Source organism: Anolis sagrei, chromosome 7, assembly GCF_037176765.1.
Source record: "Anolis sagrei isolate rAnoSag1 chromosome 7, rAnoSag1.mat, whole genome shotgun sequence".
NCBI lineage: Eukaryota > Metazoa > Chordata > Lepidosauria > Squamata > Dactyloidae > Anolis > Anolis sagrei.
This window is the reverse complement of record NC_090027.1, coordinates 35,101,715-35,125,115: the sequence shown is the minus strand read 5'-3', so window position 1 is coordinate 35,125,115 and position 23,401 is coordinate 35,101,715. Positions and strand designations below refer to the sequence as shown.

The window sequence follows — 23,401 nt, the reverse complement described above, 5'->3', positions numbered from 1 at the left end:
GGAGATAATGGGAATGTCAACCCAACAGCACTTGTGGCTCCGAGGTTGGGGCATTTTAAAGTCAGACATGATATCCATAAGCCTTGTATCTCAGTCCAAACCCCACTCTCCTGAATCAACAGAAGAAACTGTGACCTTAAAGATGTTCCTGTATCCCACCTCCCATCTGCTCTAGCCATAGGGTCTAAGGAAGAAAAATACAGTCAGTCTCCAAATTACAAACACGATTGCTTCTGTAGGTTTGTTCTTAACTTGAATTTGTATGTAAGTTGGAACAGGGACATTTATAAGTGTAACTCCAGCTGTGTGTGTGTGTGTGTGTGTGTGTGTATGCCAATTATTATGCTGTACACCGCTTTGAGTCCCCCTAGGGGTGAGAAAAGCGGTATAGAAATGCAATAAATAATAATAATAATAATAATAATAATAATAATAATAATAATAATTCTGAACCCCTCCAACAATACAACTGGGCCAAACTTCCTACACAGAACCCCCATGACCAACAGAAAATACTGTGTTTTCTTATGGTCTTTGGTGACCCCTCTGGCATCCCCCTTGCGACCCCTCCAGGGGTCCTGACCCCCAGGTTGAGAAATGCTGCCTTAGGCCAAAGCCATGAAAGCCTTCGACAATACATTGGTTCAGAATGCTCTTTGATTGTAGCTGAACTATAAATCCCAGCAACTACAACTGCCAAATGACAAAACCCATCCCAACCCCATCAGTATTGAAATTTGGGTTGGTTTATTTATTTATCGTGTCAGGAGCAACCAGACATTTGTATTACATTTTTAACAAAACAAACAGGCAGACAGACAAAACACAATGTTTGCAAGCTTGGTAGTTGATTAAATGTCCTTTGACCAGTATCTGGCCACTTTCAGTGCCTCTGGTGTTGCTGCAAGAAGGTCCTCCATTGTGCTTGTGGCGGGGCTCAGGTTGCATTGCAGCAGGTGGTCAGTGGTTTGCTCCTCTCCACACTCGCATGTTGTGGATTCCACTTTGTAGCCCCATTTCTTAAGGTTGGCTCTGCATCCCGTGATGCCAGAGCGTAGTCTGTTCAGCGCCTTCCAAGTCACCCAGTCTTCTGTATGCCCAAGGGGTAATCTCTCATTTGGTATCAGCCATGGATTGAGATTCTGGGTTTGAGCCTGCTACTTTTGTACTCTCACTTGCTGGGGTGTTCCAGCGAGTGTCTCTGAAGATCTTAGAAAACTATTTCTTGATTTAAGTCATTGACATGCTGGCTGAAACCCAAATAAGGGATGAGCTGGAGATGTCACTGCCTTGGTCCTTTCACTATTGGCTATTACTTCCTGGTGGATGTCAGGTGGTGCAATACCGGCTATACAGTGTAATGTCTCCAGTGGTGTAGGGCGCAGACACCCCGTGATAATGTCTCATTAAGAGCCACATCCACTGTTTTAGCATGGTGAGATGTGTTCCACATCGGGCATGCATACTCAGCAGCAGAGTAGCATAGTGCAAGGGCAGATGTCTTCACTGTGTCTGGTTGTGATCCCCAGGTTGTGCCAGTCAGTTTTCATATGGTATTGTTTCTAGCACCCACTTTTTGCTTGATGTTCAGGCAGTGCTTCTTGTAGGTCAGAACATGGTCCAGAGTGACTCCCAGGTATTTGGGTGCGCTGCAATACTCCAGTGGGATTCCTTCCCAGGTGATCCTCAGAGCTCGGGATGCTTCTCTGTTCTTAAGGTGAAAGGCACATGTCTGTGTTTTAGATGGATTAGGGATCAGCTGGTTTTCCCTGTAGTAGGCGGTAAGGGCACCTAGAGCTTCGGAGAGCTTCTGTTCAACCATCTCAAAGCTCCCTGCTTGAGCAGTAATGGCACAATCATCAGCATAGATGAAACTCTCTGTCCCTTCTGGCAGTGGCTGGTCATTTGTGTAAATGTTGAACATGGATGGGGCAAACACGCTTCCCTGAGGCAGGCCATTCTTCTGTTTCTGCCATCTGCTTCTCTGGCCCTGGAACTCAACAAAAAAGCTCCTGTTTTGTAGCAGGTTTCCTACGAGGCAGGGAAATTTGGGTGTATTGGGTATTTGTGCAAAATATGGTCCAGTGAATGAAAATACATCCTGCATACCAGATATTTACATTGCAATTCATGTATTTTCAGTTGTGAAGTAGCAACGAAAATAATGTATTGTCGAAGGCTTTCATGGCTGGAATCACTAGATTCTTGTGGGTTTTTTCGGGCTATATGGCCATGTTCTAGAGGCATTTCTCCTGACGTTTCGCCTGCATCTATGGCAAGCATCCTCAGAGGTAGTGAGCACTGTTGGAAATAGGACAATGGGTTTATATATCTGTGGAATGGCTATTTTAACTGGGATGATAATGTTTTAATGTGTATGGTGCTGATATTTTAATCGTGTAATGAAGTGGCATTGTGTTGTTATTGTATATTTTTTGTATGTTAACACATGTTGTGAACCGGTCCGAATCCCTCTTTGAAGGTGAGAGGGTCGGTATATAAAACCTCGAGATAAATAAATAAATAAATAAATGGCTTCAACCAGAGAAGTCAGCCATAGCGGAGCACCTGATGAACCAGCCTGGACACAGCATATTATCTGAGAACACAGAAATGCTGGACCACACCAACAACCACCATGTCAGACTACACAGAAAAGCCATTGAAATCCACAAGCATGTGGACAATTTCAACAGAAAGGAAGAGACCATGAAAATGAACAAAATCTGGCTACCAGTATTAAAAAACTCAAAATATACAACAGCAAAACAGCAGAGAGGAAACAACCAGGCACATCTTAACACCTCTCAACAAAAGATTTTCCCTTCAAATGCTAATGAAACTGGTCAGTTGAAACATTCACACCTAGCTCCAGCAGAGAAGAGCTCTTTGCCCCACCCCAGCCATTCCACAGATAAATAAACCCATTGTCCTAATTCCAACAGACCTCACTACCTCTGAGGATGCTTGCCACAGATGCAGGCGAAACATCAGGAGAAATGCCTCTAGAACATGGCCCTATAGCCCGAAAAAACCTACAAGAACCTAGTCATGATATTGTTTCTAGCGCCCACTTTTTGCTTGATATTCAGGCAGTGCTTTTTGTAGGTCAGAGCATGGTCCAGAATGACTCCCAGGTATTTGGGTGCGCTGCAATACTCCAGTGGGATTCCTTCCCAGGTGATCCTCAGAGCTTGGGATGCTTCTCTGTTCTTGAGATGAAAGGCACATGTCTGTGTTTTAGATGGATTAGGGATCAGCTGGTTTTCCCTGTAGTAGGCAGTAAGGGCGCCTAGAGCTTCGAAGAGCTTCTGTTCAACCATCTCAAAGCTCCCTGCTTGAGCAGTAATGGCACGATCATCAGCATAGATGAAACTCTCTGTCCCTTCTGGCAGTGGCTGGTCATTTGTGTAAATGTTGAACATGGATGGAGCAAGCACACTCACCATTCTTCTGTTTCCGCCATCTGCTTCTCTGGCCCTGGAACTCAACAAAAAAGCTCCTGTTTTGTAGCAGGTTTCCTATGAGGCAGGGAAATTTGGGTGTATTGGGTATTTGTGCCAAATATGGTCCAGTGAATGAAAAGACATCCTGCATACCAGATATTTACATTGCAATTCATAACAGTAGCAAAACGACAGTTGTGAATTAGCAAGGAAAATAATGTTATGGCTGTGGGGGTCAGCACAACCGGAGGAAGTGTATGAAGGGGTCTGTGCATGAGGAAGGTGGAGAGCCAGAGCTCCATCTCCAGTGAGTTCTGTGGAGACAGCTGGGCGCCTTTAAAGGGCGTGCGCCATCCCTGATGCTGCTGCTGCTGCCCGGCGGGGCGAGTGGGCAAGGCTAGGCATCAGTGGCAGGGCGGAGGAAGAGGAGGAAGAGGAGGAGGAGGAGGTGAAGGGGGATTAGCAGAGACAGCAGCAGCAGCGGGAGCAGAAGGGAAGGGAAAGGGAAGGGAAGAGAAGGAGAGAGAGAGAGAGAGCGGTCCAGGGATGATGGCATGATCTCCGCCTCGCTGCCGGAGCCCCGGAGCTGCAGGGGCGTCGGCGGGGGCAGCGCTTGCTGGGCTCCCGCTCCTCCTCCCGCTTCCTCCTCCTCCTCTCCGAGCCGGCTTCAGGCATCCTTCCACGGCGGGACGGTGCCGGGCCTCCTCCACTATGTCTTGGGGGCCGCTCCGGCGCCGACTGCGGGCAGCCAAGGCCACGGGCACCGGCTTCTCGTGACTGTCCTCATGAAAGGCTTCAAGCTCGCCTGGTAAGGGTTAGGTGTGGCCAAGAGGGGGGGGGGCTGGGGGGCTGGGGGGTCGAGACCCACCCAGGGCTCCCAGCGCCATCCCCATCCTTGCACTGGGCCCGGCCGGGCTTGAGATGCCTTTCACCGCAGTGAGGAGCGTTGGGGGGGATTGGGAAGGCAAGTTGAAGCATCTCTCTCTCTATCTATCTATCTCTCACCCCCCCCCCCCCCCCCCCCATTGTGGTGTTCTTCCTAAGGGGCAAGGCCGAGGGAAGAGCCTCCCACAAGCAGGGAGAGGATGCAGGGATAGAGAGAGAGGGAGAGAGAGAGAGATGATGCAGGGATGGATGGAGAGAGAGAGAGAAAGCAGGGATAGGGATTTAATGCACCAACTGCTCAGAACCTCAGAGTTTCAAGAGGCCCCACTTGCCATGTGACTTTGACCTATTAGAGCTGATACTATCTCCCAACCAGACTAGAATCCTGGATGTTGAAGAGACCCCAAAGGATGTCCTCTCATTCCATTCAATCATAGAGTTGCAAGAGACCCCAAAGGCCATCCACTCATCATGTGACGTTGACTTATTGGAGCTGATACTATCTCCCAACTAGACTAGAAACTTGGATGTGGAAGGGACCCCAAAGGATGTCCTCTTATTCCACTCAATCACAGAATCTAAGAGTTTCAAGGGACCCAAAAGGCCACCCACTCATCATGTGATATTGACTTAGAATCATAGAATCATAGAATCAAAGAGTTGGAAGAGACCTCATGGGCCATCCAGTCCAACCCCCTGCCAAGAAGCAGGAATATTGCATTCAAATCACCCCTGACAGATGGCCATCCAGCCTCTGCTTAAAAGCTTCCAAAGAAGGAGCCTCCACCACACTCCGGGGCAGAGAGTTCCACTGCTGAACGGCTCTCACAGTCAGGAAGTTCTTCCTAATGTTCAGATGGAATCTCCTCTTATTGGAACTAATACTATCTCTCATCAAGACTATGTTTTGAAGAATCCAACATTCAAGTAAGGGGGGAGAGAAATGATGGGGATTTCATCACCCTTAAAATCTTGGATGTGGAAGAGACCCCAAAGGCCTTCCACTCATTCCATTGAATCATAGAATCTAAGAATTGCAAGAGGCCCTAAAGGCCTTCCACTCATCATGTGACTTTGGCCTATTGGAGCTGATACTATCTCCCAACCAGACTAGAATCTTGGATGTGGGAGAGACCCCAAAGGATGTCTTCTCATTCCATTCAATCATAAAGTTGCAAGAGACCCCAAAGGCCATCCACTCATCATGTGACATTGACTTATTGGAGCTGATACTATCTCCCAATGAGACTAGAATCTTGGATGTGGAAGAGACCTCAAAGGATGTCCTCTTATTCCACTCAATCACGGAATCTAAGAGTTTCAAGGGACCCAAAAGGCCATCCACTCATCATGTGATATTGACTTATTGGAACTAATACTATCTCTCATCAAGACTATGTTTTGAAGAATCCAACATTCAACAAGTCAACATTCAAGAAAGGGGGAGAGAGATGATAGGGATTTTGTCCTATGTACAATCTTGGATTTGGAAGAGACTCCAAAGGCCATCCACTCATTCCGTTGAATCATAGGATCAGAGAGTTGTAAGAGATCCCAGAGATTGTCCACTATCATGTGTCGTTGATTTATTAGTACTGATACTATCTCCCAACCAGACTAGAATCTTGGATTCGGAAGAGACCCCAAAGGCTATCCACTCATCATGTGACGTTGACTTATTCAGACTGATACTATCTCTCATCAAGACTGTTTTGTAGAATCCAGCATTCAATAAAATGAAAGAGAGGCGATAGGGATTCATCCCACTTAGAATCTTGGATTTGGAAGACAGGCCAAAAGCCATCACCCATACCATTGAATCATAAGGGTTGCAAGAGACCCCAAAGGCCTCCCAGGCATCATGTGACTTTGGCTTATAAGAATTTATACTCTTATCATCTTCATGAAGAATACATTTCATTGGAAATACTGTGTCCAATTCTGGGCACCAGAGTTTAAAAGAGATATTGACAAGCCGGAAGGTATCCAGAGGAGGGCAACTAAAATGATCAAAGGTCTGGAGACCATGCCCAAGAGGAGTGTCTTAAATAACTGAGTATGTTTAGCCTGCAGAAGAGAAGGTTGAGAGGAGACATGAGACCCACGTATAAATATGTGAAAGGATGTCATAAGGAAGAGTGACCAGCCCTGGAAATTATGACTCAGAGCAATGTGTTCAAATGGGAAAGGAGATGCCACCTGGACATTAAGAAGAACTTTCTGACTGTAAGAGCTGTTCAGTAGTGGAACTCTTCCTTGGAGTGTGGTGGAAGCGCCTTCCTTGGAAACTTCTAAACAGTATCTGGATGGCCATCTGTCGGGGATACTTTGTGCTTTTCCTACATGGTAGGGGTTGGCCTTGATGACCCATGTGGTCTCTTCTAACTCTATTATTCTATGATTCTATGAATCATTGAATCTTAACATTGCAAGAGACCCACAAAGGCCAGCCAGACATGATGTGACTTTGACTTATTGGAACTAATGCCAAATCTCATCACCTTCATGAAGATTACATTTGATAGAATCATATAATCGAGAGAGAGAGAGAGAGAGAGAGAGAGAATTATTATAGATATTCCATGCACTGGCCACTTAGAATCATGGAATCTTAGAGTTGGAAGAGACCCTATAGGTCAGGATGTGACTGAGTTATCAGAATTGTTGTTATTTGCCATCACCTTAAGACTACATTCCATTCAATCATAAAATCTTAAAATTTGAAGAGACTCCAAAGGCCATCCAGTCATGATGTGACGTTGACATGAGAAGTGATATGATTTCTCATCATCTTCATTAAGACTACATTTTATAGAATCACGGAATCGAGAGCGAGAGAGAGAGAGAGAGAGTGGAGTGATAAAGATTGCACTGGACACTTAGAATCATAGAATCTTAGAGCTGAAAGAGATTCCAAAGGCCCCCCAGTTCTCATTTGACTTACTAGAACTGATGCTTTCACTCATCAGTTTCATTAAGACTACATTTCATAGCGTGGGAAGAGACCCCAAAGGTCGTCCAGCCCAACCCCCTTCTTCCAATTAGGAAAATACAATCCAAGCCCTCTCAACAGATGGCAATCCAGCTTCTGTTTAAAAATATCAAGAGAAGAGAATCTGCCTGACCTTGGGGTAATATGTTCAATTGTCCAACAACTCTCATTGTCAGGACGTTCTTCCTAATGTTGAGGTTACAGAGCATCCTCTTTGTTGCCACCTGTGCTTCTATCCTTCTTGCAGAGTTCTCAGGCCAGGCCATCTGGCGACATCTATGAAAGCTTGGTGGTGGTGTACCATCAAGTCAGTTTCAGCTTGGGGTCAAAGGCAACAATGTGGACACCTCTGCATCAAGGATGGATGGTGTAGCGGTACACTTGCCTGCTTCCCTTTCTCTCTCTTTCTCTCCCTTGCTCCTCCCCCTTGTTATTATGCCTTGTTCAACCTCTTCCTGTCTCTTCTGGGCCACCAAGGAGTGGGTCTGCATGTGATGTTGGGTTGCCATCCATTCCTGTGCTGAAGGCAGGAGAACCCAGTAGATAGGGGAGGGCTTCCTATGAACTTGCAAAAACTTTGTGATGGCTTCTTCTAGTTTGCTTAGGAGCAGTGCTGCATTGTGGCTGGGCTTTTCTCGATGGAGCCCAGAGAGGCAGGACAAGTTATGGGTTAGGAGCATGCAGTCATTGGAGTTACATAAATCTCTTCGAGGACCATCCCTTTCATGCAGAAGGCAAGATACTGCTGCTAAGATTTTTTTAATGGAGCATTTTTAGCTCACCTTGATCTCTCTCTGTCATGCTGGAGGTGGAGTTGTCTTTCTCTTTTCCTTGATGGGGTGGTTCTGTGTCATTCCGCCACAGAACTTTATTCAGTGGGAGGAATGGGAAACTCTGATATCCATAGTTGCTGTAGCATTTGTCTAAGAGGTTGCATAAATTCATATGTAATTCATACCAGATTCATTATCGTTGCTCTATGGCAGTGGTTCCCAATCTATTTTTGACCAAGGACCACTTGACCAGGGACCACTTTGACCAGGGACCACTTGACCAGGGACCACTTGACCAGGGACCACTTTGGCCAGGGACCACTTTGACCAGGGACCTCTTGACCAGGGACTACTTTGGCCAGGGACTACTTTGACCAGGGACCACTTTGATCAGGGATTACTTTGACCAGGGATCACTTTGACCAGGGACTACTTGACCAGGGACCACTTTGGCCAGGGACCACTTTGACCAGGGACCTCTTGACCAGGGACTACTTTGGCCAGGGACTACTTTGACCAGGGACCACTTTGATCAGGGATTACTTTGACCAGGGATCACTTTGACCAGGGACTACTTTGACCAGGGACCACTTTGACCAGTGACTACTCTCCAACATTAGTACTGAAAGTGTTACGAATCAGTTTTTGGTCAGTTTTAACTTTGGTTTGGTTATTTGGGTGCTGATTCAGAAAATTGCACTGGATAGACCACATCAGCTCTAACTTCTGATACAGAATATATTCCATCCAGTAGTTGCTATCTGCTTACACACAGAAAATCATATTTAATAAGCCTTGGCACTGTAAGAGGGTTTTGCGAGACCACTTGCTCTTGTAACAGTGTTGTAATGGTGAGGCTGCAGACCTTATTTTAGTTCTTATGGACCACTGGCGGTCCACAGACCACAGGTTGGAAACCACTGCTCTATGGTCTCATGGAGTTAACTGAAATGGATGCAGAAGAAAAAGGGGTGCAATACTTGCACTGCAGTCACCTCATAAACGCATGGTTATTATCAGATATGTTTGAGTAGATTTTCCCAGCCCGGCTTACTTTGGAAGAGCTATAGTATTTAGAAAGGCCGCATGAAGCCTATCCCTTTGGTTAACCAAACTTGATTGTGTGCATGCTGGTATATACACACACATATATGTATCAAATCCACTTTATAAATGTGTAAAAGTTAGACTAATGTGTTGTTACGGTTCCCAAATAATTTGTACTTGGGTAGAAAGGAGAGACTTGCTCATTCCATTGCGACACAATACTATTAGGGAGGCGTGTGCCTGCATGCATCTGTATTACATCTCTCTGTGTGTTTGTTTGTATACATGATACAGAAATCCAGTTTTTATCTGACATGATTACATATTCCCTTTAAGAGTTAAGAGGCTGCTATGAAGCGAGATCAATAGGATGAAAGGATAAGTGGGAGGAAAGGAGGCTAAGAGGAGGAAATGTATATGTTGTTAAAATAATTTGCAGTAGTATTTTTCTTTAAATGGTATGTTTGTAATCAAAGGTCATTCAAAATGACGTCAAAGCCATCTTGAATGGTTGGGCTTTGGGTTGGGGAAAGAGGCTGACTTATTAGACCTTTAAATGCCGTGTGCATTGTGGAATCGAAAGGCAAAACACCACTTGCAAGAAGCCAGTGCAAACAAACTGGTAGGTAGACTGCTATTATAACCTTGCAGGCGCTTTCTCTCCTCCCCAAAAAAAAAAAAAAAAAATTGCCGGTAAGTAGCCTACTCATATGCTCTTGAATGAATGAAGCATTGGATAGAGCTGGAGGGTTGCATAATAGCTTAGCAATGCTTCTTGGCAAGCCAAACCCCTCCGTTAGACAGGCTGCGAGTAGCAGAACGGTCGCGTTCGCGTTCGGCTTGTGCATTTCCTCTCATAAAAATACATTTCCCTTAATTATGTAATAGTTCTGTTTGTTTGTGTGGAAGCATATATTCAAGCTGATTGATGCCGCAGAAAGGCTGTGAGTCCCCCGCCCCCTTTCCTCCCTATTAAATCAGAGGCTAAGTAGGATTGAGCAGGGACAGGACATGTACCGCACTTTCCATTGAGTATCATCCAGCACTGACAAGAGAGAGATGCTGTCGGTGTCGTTGGGGTCACTTTTACTGCTGAGAATGAATGCAATTTGGAGGGTGCTAGAGGGCACTCCACCACATGTAACTTTGGCCCTCAAGTGTAAGGAAAGCAAGCTTTCTTCCTTCTCTTCCTCCTCCTCTTCTTTCACTTCTTCCTCCTCCTTCTCTTCTTCTTCTTCGTCATCATCACCATCATAGAAATATTATCTAGCAAGGGTCTATTCATTTTCAAGGTCTGGTGCTTTTATGTTTTTCCCATCTTTGGCAGGAGTGCATGCTTACCTTCTTCTATATAAATAAAAATGCAATGTTCGTTTGTGGGATAACATAACTCAAAAACTACTTGACGAATTGCCGCCAAATTTGGCCACAAGACACCTACTAACCCAATGGGTGACCTAAAAAATTGATTTTGTCATTTGGGAGTTGTAGTTGCTGGGATTTATAGTTCACCTACAATCAAAGAGCATTCTGAACCCCACCAATGATGGAATTGAACCAAACAGAGAGGTGGCCCTAGGTAATTTTCAATGGTAAGCAAACAGTATTTTGGCGGTGGCGGCGCCCCCCCCCCCCCAAACCAATCACTGATATATATTTTCTGTTCATCGTGGGAGTTCTGTGTGCCATATTTGGTTCAGTTCCATCATTGGTGGAGTTCAGAATGCTCTTTGATTTTAGGTGAACTATACATCCCAGTAACTACAACTCGCATATGTCAAGGTCTATTTTCCCCCAAGAGTGGCTCAAGAGCTGGCCAATTGGAATGCCTCTGGTGTAGCTATAAGAAGGCCCTCCATTGTGCATGTGGCAGGGCTCAGGCTGCATTGCAGTAGGTGGTCTGTGGTTTGCTCTTCTAAACACTCACATCTCATGGACTCCACTTTGTGGCCCCATTTCTTAAGGTTGGCCCTGCATCTCGTGGTGCCAGAGCACCGTCTGTTCAGCGTCTTCCAAGTCCCCCAGTCTTCTGTGTGTCCAGGAGGGAGTCTCACATTTGGTATCAGCCATGGTTTGAACTTCTGGGTTTTAGCCTACCACTTTTGGACTCTAGCTTGCTGAGGTGTTCCTGAAAGTATCTCTGTAGATCTTAGAAAACTATTTCTTGATTTAAAGTGTTGGCGTGCTGGCTGATATCCGAACAGGGGATGGGCCAGAGATGTCACTGCCTTGGTCCTTTCATTATTGGCTGCTACTTCCTGATGGATGTCAGGTGGTGCAATACTGGCTAAACAGTGTAATTTCTTCAGTGGTGTGGGGTGTAGACATCCTGTGATAATGCTGCATGTCTCATTAAGAGCCACATCCACTGTTTTAGCATGGTGAGATGTGTTCCACACTGGACATGCATACTCAGCAGCATAGCAGCATAGCGCAAGGGCAGATGTCTTCACTGTGTGCATTTAGCACACCCAAATACCTGGTTGTTATCCTGAACTGTACTCTGACGTACAAGAAGTACTGCTTGACTATCAAGCAAAAAGTAGGTGCTAGAAACAATATCATATGAAAGCTGACTGGCACAACCTGGGGGTCACAACCAGATACAGTGAAGATGAAGACTAAAATACTAATTATCAAGGATTTTCCTTCACGAACTTTATTGGGGAAAATAACACATATCCTTTCTTTTGTGTGTCCTCCATTCATTTCTATAATGTCATATTAGATCTCAAGGCCTTATTTTGTGTTGGATCAATCCAGCTTTTTAAAAATGTTACCTAGTGTTGTCGAAGGCTTTCATGGCCAGAATCACTGTGTTGCTGTGAGTTTTCTGGGCCATCTAACACCTCCCAACAAAGGATTCCTCAACGCTTCTGTCACTGCAGTACACGCCCCCCTAATGGGAAGCTTAGTTTCACAACCCTGTGTTTCTTTATGTGCTCCCTGCAAATAACTTGCTCCTATTATTATCTCATTCGTGTTTTTAACATTTTATTTTGTACATTGCCATTGCAATTGTGTTATTGTATGTTATTTTGTTACTGCATTCATGTTTTTTTCTTTTTTGTTAATGGAATTTGATGCTGTTGCTTGTTGCTTATGTTTTGGTTTTATTTTTGCGGTAATATGTTGTCTGGGCTTGGCCCCATGTTAATCTCTCCACGTCCCTGTCGGGGACGTGGTGGCGGAGTATAAAGTTTATTATTATTATTATTATTATTATTATTATTATTATTATTATTCTTCCTCCCAGGCAGGGAGTAGCCAGGCTTTGAAGCTGCAAGGCCATTCAATGCTAATCAAGGTGACCAATTGTAACATTCACACTTGCCTCAAATAGACAAGCGTCCTTTCTCCCACCCTGGACATTCCACAGATGCATAAACCTCAGTTGCCTAGTTTTCAACAGACCTCACAACCTCTGAGGATGCCTGCTATAGATGTGGGAGAAACGTCAGGAGAGAATGCTTCTGGAACATGGCCATACCGCCCAGAAAACTAACAGCAACCCAATATTACTTAGCCCAGCATTTTACCATCAGTGCAGTGCTGGCTGAGGGTTCTGGGAGACCAGGGTCCAAATCTGCACTTTCCTATGGAAACCCATTAGGCCCCATAGCCAAACTGCACTTTCTCAATGGTAGAGGAAGGCCAATTCTCTGAACATATCTTGCCGACGCAGAACAATGGCGTCAAACTACAGGAAAGGAGATTCCCCCTGAACATGAGAAAGAACTTTCTGACTGTGAGAGCTGTTCAGCAGTGGAACTCTCTGCCCCGGAGTGTGGTAGAGGCTCCTTCTAAAATGATCAAGGGTCTGGAGAACAAGCCCCATGAGGAGCAGCTTAAAGAGCTGGGCATGTTTAGCCTGAAGAAGAGAAGGCTGAGAGGAGATATGATAGCCATGTATAAATATGTGAGGGGAAGTCACAGGGAGGAGGGAGCAAGCTTGTTTTCTGCTGCCGTGGAGACTAGGATGTGGAACAATGGCTTCAAACTATAAGAGAGGAGATTCCATCTGAACATTGGGAAAAACTTCCTGACTGTGAGAGCCGTTCAGCAGTGGAACTCTCTGCTCCAAAGTGTAGTGAAGGCTACTTCTTTGGAGGCTTTTGAACAGAGGCTGGATGGTCATCTGTCGGGGGTGCTTTGAATCAGATTTTCCTGTTTCCTGGTTGGACAGGATGGCCTACAAGGTCTGTTCCAACTCAGTGATTCTATGACAAAAACAACATAAAATAGGGTCACTTTAGGATAAGTTTCCGGTCTCTTTTCTATTAGTCACTATGGAAGCTCCTAGTTCTCCTTGGCAGAATTAATATGTGTGCATCATGATTCAGGTCTAAGATTAATACGGTCAATTTCTGGAAGGAGAAGTGGGGGAGTTTGTATTGAAATGCACAGAATAACCACGGCCTGCCTCTGGTCTTAGTCAGTCCTGACCTGTCATACCAATACCCATCTGAAAGCCAGAGCAGAGGAGAGAAGGTCCCTTCTGGCTACCCTATAATTTGAGCACTGCCAGGGCAGATTTGCTTCTGAGTAAACATCATTAATGTAAAATATAGCTTGTAGATCTGTAGGGGAAATTGGTCCCTTGCGGGTTCAAGGATGGAATACATAGCAAGAGGGATATTTTTTCCTTTTGATAATGACACACATGGGCAGAGTCCAGCTTTCAAACTGAGCAGTCCAGCATCAGAGCAAATATAGACCTGGATGTAGCAGTTATTTTGGGGGGAAGATACCCACGAATAGCATTTAGGTGTGTAGATGTCTTCAAGTCGCCTGCGAACGTATGGCAACACCATGCATTTAGGAGAGTTTTCTTAGGCAAGTGGTCTTGTTCTTTGCTGTCTATAAATGTAGTCTATAGCACAGGCATGGGAAAAATTTTGCCCCTAGGTGTTTTGGACTTCAGCTCTCACAATTCATAACAATTCATAAATTAGCCTTCCCACATAAGCAGTACCTAAATTTCCTACTTGACAGATGCAACTGTTTTTTGGGCTGCAAAGGTCTACAGCAAGCTAGACAAATGCTCAGGAGCTTACTCCGACCTGGTCTGGCTTTGAACTCATGGCCTTTTGCACCGGGACTGTGGCGCAGCTGCCTGGGAGTCAGCTGCATTAAGATCACTACTGACCAAAAGGTCATGAGTTCGAAGCCAGCCCGGGTCGGAGTGAGCTTCCGACCCAAATTGTGTAGCTTGTTGTTGACCTTTGCAGCCGGAAAGACAGTTGCAACTGTCAAGTAAGAAATTTAGGTACCACTTATGTTGGGAGGCTAATTTAGCTGATTTACATGGCCATACAAATCTCCAGAAAGTATGCAAATAATGAGGAAGTACTTCATCAGTGTCACAAACGGATTGTGAAGCGACAGCTCCCCTGGTGGCCAGAAGCTGGAATTTGTCTGTCTATATATGTTGTGTGTCTATGGCATTGAATGTTTGCCATGTATATGTACATTGTAATCCGCCCTGAGTCCCCTGTGGGGTGAGAAGGGCAGAATATAAATACTGTAAATAAATAAATAGGTTGGCAGAAGCTGGGGCTGACAGTGGAAGCTCATGCCACTCCATTGATTTGAACTTGTGAGCTTTTGGTCAACAAGTTTAGCAGCTCAGCGGTTTTGGTGAACTATACATCCCAGCACCTACAAGTCCCAAATGTCAAGGTCTATTTTCCCCAAACTCCACCACTGTTCGTATTTGAGCATATTGAGTATTCTTGCCAAGTTTGGTTCAGCTCCATCATACTTTGAGTCCTCAATGGTTTCTGGATGTAGGTGAGCTACAACTCCAAAATCAAGGTCAATGCCCACCAAACCCTTCCAGTTTTTTCTGTTGGTCGTGGGAGTTCTGAGTGCCAAGTTTGCTTCAATCCCATTGCTGGTGAAGTTCAGAATGCTTATTGATTGTAGGTGAACTATAAATCCCAGCAACTACAATTCCCAAATGACAAAAACAATCCTCCCACCAACCCCACCAGTATTCAAATTTGGGCGTATTGGGTATTTGTGCCAACTTTGGTCCAGTGAATGAAAATACATCCTGAATATCAGATATTTACATTATGATTCATGACAGTAGCAAAATTAGTTATGAAGTAGCAATGAAAATAATGTTATGGTTGGGGGTCACCATAGCATGAGGAACTGTATTTACTTATTTACTTACTCATAGTCCGAGTAGGGTTGCCTTCCAAGATTGGGTAACCCTTTTGGTACTAATGTTAGAGAGGTATCCTTTACTTATTTAGGTGATCCCTCGTTATCCAAGTATGATGGCCTTCCAAGTGTTGGGTCTTGGCAGTGGATTTGTAGGTGACTGTGGAGCCCTACAAATAGTCAAAGCCATGGTATTCCCTGTAGTAACCTATGGATGTGAGAGCTGGACCTTAGGAAAGGCTGAGCGAAGGAAGAGAGATGCTTTTGAACTGTGGTGTTGGAGGAAAGTTCTGAGAGTGCCTTGGACTGCGAGAAGATCCAACCAGTCCATCCTCCAGGAAATAAAGCCCGACTGCTCATTGGAGGGAAGGATACTAGAGACAAAGTTGAAGTACTTTGGCCACATCATGAGGAGACAGCAAAGCCTGGAGAAGACAATTATCCTGGGGAAAGTGGAAGGTAAAAGGAAGAGGGGCCGACCAAGGGCAAGATGGATGGATGGCATCCTTGAAGTGACTGGGCTGACCTTGAAGGAGCTGGGGGTGGTGACGGCTGACAGGGAGCTCTGCCGTGGGCTGGTCCATGAGGTCACGAAGAGTCGGAGATGACTGAACGAATGAATAACAACAAGTGGAGCCCTATTCTTGATCTGCATCTTCTCCCACAGTGAGGGCATCGGTTTCCAGGTGGAAGGCGGTTCCGGTCGGGGTTGGCTTGACTTGCTTTCCTCTTGGCACATTTCTCTCTTTCGCCCTCCATTCATGCCTCTTCAAATTCTACAGCACTGCTGGTCACAGCTGACCTCCAGCTGGAGTGCTTAAGGGCCAGGGATTCCCAATTCTCTGTGTCTATGACAGAGTTTTTAAAGTTGGCTTTGAGCCCATCTTTAAATCTCTTTTCCTGCCCACCAACCAGAAAGTTGAGAACCACAGCTTTAAAGTATTCAGGCAGACCTTGGCTCCTCTCTTCCTCCATATCAAAAGTAAGATATTTGGATATTTAACTTCAGTAAAAAGCTACATCAACCCTTCCAAAAGCTCATCATGCACAGCAACTTCTCTTGCCTGTACAGATACTGGGAAGCCAATTGCATACAAAAGCAAATAATAGATACATTACACTAATCATTAAACAGCAGTCATTAAGCCCTAATGGAAAGTTGCTAAGCAAACGCCAAATAAAAAGTGTATCTGATCTTTACCTTTCAGATTATTATCCTTATTAATAGAAAGTGCCAGTTGATATGAGGCTCAAAATGTTCTGTAAGGACTTGATTTGTTTTTTCTTGAACTCTGGAAGGACTTAATAACTTGTTATTGTTGTTGTGTGCTTTCAATTCATTTCCAAACAATGGCGACCTAAGATACGTCTATTGTGGGGTTTTCTTGTTAAGGTTTGTTCAGAGGGGGATTCCTCTGAGGCTGAGACAGTGTGACTTGCCCAAAGTCATTCTGTGGGTTTCAGGGCTGAGTGGAGTTTCAAATCCTGTCTCCAAAGTCACAGTCCAACATTTAAACCATCATGCTTGCTTGGTTGAGGATACCTCCAATCACCTTCTAACCTTTCCATATCTGGTCCACAGTCCTGTAATGTCTTTCTTTGGAAGGATTGCACACCTCCGCTTAGGAAAACAGCCAGCTCATTTCCTCAGATTTTGAATCTGGGGAGCAGGGTGAGCTCCCTTTGTTAGCCCCAGTTTCTGCCAACCTAGCAGTTCGAAAACATGCAACACTGAGTAGATCAATGCTAGTTGTTTGAGGATACAACCAGCCTTCTAAAGCAGGAGTCTTGCAGAAAGAGTATCCCCATCCGGCTGCAGGAGATTCCTCTCTTTAGGGAGAGAGAGGTTTTTTTCAGTTGGAATGTGGCAGTTGGAGCTTAGGTAGGCCTCTTCTTCTAGTGACTAAGTTTTGGTAGCCAACAGTTGTTCAAAAAGGTCAATTGCTTCCCTAAACTTGGTGTGTTAGGCCCAAAATTAAGGATTATATGAGTGGTGATATGAGAAAAGGGGTTCTCATTTTGATGCTGGTAGTTGTCCAATTGCTAAACTCACCCAATGGAAATTGGTTGGGGTGGGACTCATGTACATGTTGCCAGTTGACTTATGGCACAGGGTTTTCTTAGGCCAGGACTACCCAGGCATGGTTTTGCCAATTCCTTCCTCTGAAATGGAGCCTACAGCACCTGTTTCATCATGGTTGCCTCCATCTAAGAGTGAAGAGAGAGGGGGCCAGGGGACAGTTTCACCTTGTCTCCTGTGCTATGCTATTAATATGATATGATATGATATAATATAGTATAATGTAATATAATATATTGTATATACATATAATATTTATAATATTATAATGTCACACAATATAATACTAATAATAATGTGATATTATAATTATATATTTATATTATATGTAATATTACTAACAATATTATAATATAATGGTATCTATATAAATAAAAATGTAATGTTCGTTTGTGGGATTAACAGAACTCAAAAACCACTGGACGAATTGACACCAAATTTGGACAGCATACACCTAAAAACCCAATGTATGTCCTTCAGAAAAATTGATTTTGTCATTTGGGAGTTGTAGTTGCTGGGATTTATAGTTCACCTACAATCAAAGAGCATTCTGAACCCCACCAACAATGGAATTGAACCAAAGAGGGCATACAGGACTCCCATGACCAACAGAAAATACTAAAAGGGTTTGGTGGGCATTGACCTTGAGTTTGGGAGTTGTAGTTCACCTACATCCAGAGAGCACTGTGGACTCAAACAATGATGGATATGGACCTAACTTGGCACGAATACTCAATATGTCCAAATGTGAACACTGGTGGAGTTTGGGGGAAATAGATCTTGATATTTGGGAGTTGTAGTTGCTGGGATTTATAGTTCACCTACAATCACAGAGCATTCTGAACCCCACCAATGACAGAATTTGGCCAAACCTCCCACACAGAACCCTCATGTGGGCCACAGCAACACGTGGCAGGGGACGGTTAGTCTATATAAATAAAAATGTAATGTTCATTTGTGGGATTAACAGAACTCAAATTGACTGGCTGCCCTGACACGAAATAAAAAATAAAAGGCTATGGCACTCCATGCAGTCATGCAGGCCACATGATCTTGGAGGTGTCTAAGGACAATGCCGGCTCTTTGTTGGACTTTGTTGGACTTACTTTAAGTCTCTACAGAACTTTGTTTTGGGGAGGTCCAAGGGTCTTTAATCTGAGGCAGCCCCGTCGTTCCGATGGGCACACGGAATTTATGTCCTGTCTACAGTCATATGCACAGGCCCAGCGTGCTACAGCACAGCAACTGCTTTGGGAGATAGTGTCCGAATGCCCGAGAAGCTTCCCACAAAGATAGTAAAATATCAAAACATCTGGGCATCCCCTGCGCAATGTCCTTGCAGAGAGCCAATTTTCTCACACCAGAAGTGACTTGCAGTTTCTTAAGTCACTCCTGACATGAAAAAAAAGTAGTTTGGGGCATGGCCATCAGGTATTATCCCATTTTTCTTCCCATGGCACAAAGTAGGACAACATGTTTGAAAGTATACAAAAGGTATTGTGTTGTCCCTTTTGTTCCCTTTTGGTTTTTAAAGAGTAGGCAGCAATGTGTATGTGTTGTGTGCCTTCAACTCATTTCTGACTTATGGGAACCCCTATCACGAGGTTTTCTTGGCAAGGTTTTTGTCTTTGCTTTCCTCTGAGGCTGAGAAAGGAAAGTCAAAAAAGGAAAGGAAAGGCAAAAAAAGCCAATGGGATTTTGGCCTGCATCAATAGGAGCATAGTGTCTAGATCTAAGGAAGTAATGCTACCCCTCTATTCTGCTTTGGTTAGACCACATCTGGAATATTGTGTCCAATTCTGGGCACCACAATTCAAGAGAGATATTGACAAGCTGGAATGTGTCCAGAGGAGGGCGACTAAAATGATCAAGGGTCTGGAGAACAAGCCCTATGAGGAGCGGCTAAGGGAACTGGGCATGTTTAGCCTGAAGAAGAGAAGGCTGAGAGGAGATATGATAGCCATGTATAAATATGTGAGAGGAAGCCACAGGGAGGAGGGAGCAAGCTTGTTTTCTGCTGCCCTGGAGACTAGGATGCAGAACAATGGCTTCAAACTACAAGAGAGGAGATTCCATCTGAACATTAGGAAGAACTTCCTGACTGTGAGAGCCGTTCAGCAGTGGAACTCTCTGCCCCGGAGTGTGGTGGAGGCTCCTTCTTTGGAAGCTTTTAAGCAGAGGCTGGATGGCCATCTGTCAGGGGTGATTTGAATGCAATATTCCTGCTTCTTGGCAGGGGGTTGGACTGGATGGCCCATGAGGTCTCTTCCAACTCTTTGATTCTATGATTCTATGATTCTAAGTCACCTCCAGAATGGGGATTCAAACCATAGTCTCCAGGGTCATAGTCCAACAGAGTTGTACAAACAGAAAACAAATGAATGAGAGACCTAGGGCAACATTCCCTTAAGGATTGCGTCTGAGGCTGTGTACTAGCAGCCAGTGGCCCAAAGAGGGCACAGCTATCCATCCTTTCTCTCTTCTCTTTCCATCACTTTCTTCTCTATCATTCATACCCAGAGACCATGAAACATTTTTAAGGCAAGATTCTCAAGGCTGGCAGGCAAGTCATTATGCATTTTTCATACTTCCATTCATGTTTACACTCAATAGTAAAAAAACACAAGATATGGCACCTAACCACATGGCCCTGTGAAGATGCTAGACCACCCAGAAAACTTGCAAGGAACCTAACCTGATCTCTTGCACTCTGCTTTTCATCTCTCGTTGGCCTCTCTCACACTTGTATGAAAGGGTCACAGATTCCTCATTGTGCTGTAGGAAATGGAGAAAAGAACAATTCAGGGTAATCCAGTGTGGCTTTCCTACAAGTGAGAAAAGAGAGATACGTACCCTTCTTTTAAAAATCTGGCTTGTCCTTTTGATAAGCTTCTGTAGGTTTATGCATGTCTGAGCATCAGTTTAATAATAATAATAATAATAATAATAATAATAATACTTTGGGTTGTTGTAGGTTTTTTTCGGGCTATATGGCCATGTTATATAGGCATTCTCTCCTGATGTTTCACCTGCATCTATGGCAAGCATCCTCAGAGGTAGTGAGGTGTTTTGGAACTAGGAAAAAGGGCTTATATACCTGTGGAAAGACCAGGGTGGGACAAAGAACTCTTGTCTGCTGGAACTAGGTGTGAATGTTTCAACTGACCACCTTGATTAGCATTTGATGGCCTGGCAGTGCCTGGAGCAATCTTTTGTTGAGAGATTATTAGATGTCTCTGATTTTTTTCCCTCTGCTGTTTTGCTGTTTTAATTTTAGAGTTTTTTTAATACTGGTAATTTAATAATAATAATAATAATAATAATACTTTATTTATACCCTGCTCCCCCAGGGAGACTTAGGGCAGCTTACACGAGGCCACGGCCTTCAGTACAGTAAACACAATATAACACAAAAGCATAACAGAACTAGAAAATAAAATAAAAAACATAGAATGCCAATATAATAAGCAACAGAGCAATATAAAAACAAACATTAAACACACAAGATTACACTGGGCTCAGATTACAGAGCTCCAGAACACTGCTCCAGAAAATAAATAGTAAAGGTAAAGGTTTTCCCCTGACATTAAGTCCAGTCGTGTCCGACTCTGGGGGTTGGAGCTCATCTTTACAGCTCAATTTACCTGTCCGAATGGATTCTCCGCTATGAACCATCAAGGTTGTTAAGATCTTCTGGAGGGGCCCTGCTCTCGGTCCCACCACCTTTGCAATCGCGTCTGGTGGGGATGAGGCACAGGGCCTTCTCGGTGGTGGCCCCTCAGCTCTGGAACTCTCTCCCACTGGAGATTAGAACTGCCCCTTCTCTCCTGACTTGTAGAAAGCTGGTGAAAACTTGGCTCTGGAATTTAGCATTTGATGAGTGAGTCAATAACTCTTGACCACATGGACAGATGGTGAGAAATTGTGATTTCATTCTGATGACTTGGCCTTATGTAATTATATGATTGTATTTTAATGTATTTTATGTATTAGTGCATTATGTGATGTGATATTTTAAACTATTGTTTATGAATCTTTTGTTGTGAACCGGCCTGAGTCCCTCTGCGGAGGTTGAGAAGACCGGTATATAAAAGTTCTAAATAAATAAATAAATATCTCCATTTCTAAGCCGAAGAGTCGGCATTGTCCATAGACACCTCCAAGGTCATGTGGCCAGCATGACTGCATGGAGCACTGCTACCTTCCCGCAGAAAGTAGCACATTTGCATGTTTTCGAACTGCTAGGTTGGCAGAAGCTGGGGCTGACAGTGGGAGCTCATCCCACTCCCTAGATTTGAACCTGTGACCTTTCAGTCAGCAAGTTGAGCAACTCAGCAGTTTAACCTGCAGCACCACCGGGGGCTCTATCAGAAAATAAATACACAGAGAGTATTCGTTTATATAATTTTTGAACATAGTGCATTCTTTTGGCACTGCAGCATGATAGAGCACCCCAAATAATCATATCAACTGGAATATATATCTTGGTATATGTATCTATAGTTTGGAGATAATTTCATAGTGATGGTTGCATGTTGACATAGATCAATGTTTCTCAACCTGGGGGTCGGGACCCCGGGGGGGGGGGGGTCATGAGGGGGTGTCAGAGGGGTCGCCAAAGACCATCAGAAAACACAGGTTTTTTTGTTGGTCATGGGGGTTTTGTGTGGGAAGTTTGGCCCAATTTTATCATTGGTGGGGTTCAGAATGCTCTTTGATTGGAGGTGAACTATAAATCCCAGGAATTACAACTCCCAAATGTCAAGTCTCTTTTCCCCAAACTCCACTAGTGCTCACATTATTGAACATTCATGCCAATTTTGATCCAGATCCATATTGTTCTTTGGATGTAGGTGAATTACAACTCCTAACTCAAGTTCAATGTCCACCAAACCCTTCCAGTATTTTCTCTTGCTCATGGGAATTCTGAGTGCCAAGTTTGCTTCAGTCCCATTGCTGGTGAAGTTCAGAATGCTTATTGATTGTAGGTGAACTATAAATCCCAGCAACTACAATTCCCAAATGACAAAATCAATCCTCCCACCAACCTTTGAGTGCCAAGTTTGGTTCAACTCTATTGTTTTCGGATTTCAGAATGCTCTTTGATTTTAGGTGAACTATAAATCACAGCAACTACAACTCCCAAATGACAAAATAACCCACCCACCTACCCCCAGTATTCAAATTTGGGCGTATCGGGTATTTGTGTCAAATTTGGTCCTGGGAATGAAAATATATTGGATATTAACACTGTGATCCATAACAATCCAGTAGCAAAATTACAGTTATGACTTAGCAACAAAAATAATGTTATGGTTGGGGGTCACCACAACATGAGGAACTGTATTATGGGGTCACGGCATTAGGAAGTTTGAGAACCACTGACATAGATGACATAGCAATTCAGGTGTTGGGTTCGTTGATTGTATGGCCAAGGAGTCTTGGCAAATAGAAATGAGCTTTGCAAAGCTTTAAGGCCCGGTGCTCCCTCTTCTCCCTCTTTGGATGACAATTTCAGCCGAGTGAATTCTGATCACTTCTAGCTCTTTACAATTACACCATGTTTGTTGATCCAGTGGCACTTCCATTGCTGTCCAGTCAAGTGGAGGTCATCTCCTAGGAATTTTAGAAGCTTCTATTGCAGAGGCTCTTAATTAAAGATGTCACCGGATCCCCAGTTGGATTCTTTCTTTCTGGAGTCACTTTGCTCAGGAACAAAAGAGGGAGAGTAGAGAATGCAGAAAGGTAATGCAACTCAGATAGATAGATAGATGCTTTTGAGCTGTGGTGTTGGAGGAAAGTTCTGAGAGTGCCTTGGACTGCGAGAAGATCCAGCCAGTCCATACTTCAGGAAATAAAGCCCTACTGCTCACTGGAGGGAAGGATACTAGAGACAAAGTTGAAGTACTTTGGCCACATCATGAGGAGATAGGAAAGCCTAGAGAAGACAATTATGCTGGGGAAAATGGAAGGCAAAAGGAAGAGGGGCCGACCAAGGGCAAGA

The 23,401-nt window shown here is 44.2% G+C and overlaps 1 protein-coding gene across 12 annotated transcripts in view; it reads left to right on the top strand.

Moving 5' to 3' along the window:
* GRAMD1B (GRAM domain containing 1B) overlaps positions 1-23,401 on the top strand; it is a 279,261-nt gene that overhangs the window by 142,121 nt on the left and 113,739 nt on the right. The window contains exon 1 of one of the 12 annotated variants that reach the window (XM_060787705.2): positions 3,851-4,254. The exons of the other annotated variants lie outside the window; for them this stretch is intronic. Within the exon in view, the coding sequence (XP_060643688.2) occupies positions 4,001-4,254 (254 nt within the window). The 5' untranslated portion in view covers positions 3,851-4,000. Of the gene's footprint in view, positions 1-3,850; positions 4,255-23,401 lie in introns of those variants that run through there. 12 annotated transcript variants of the gene reach the window in all.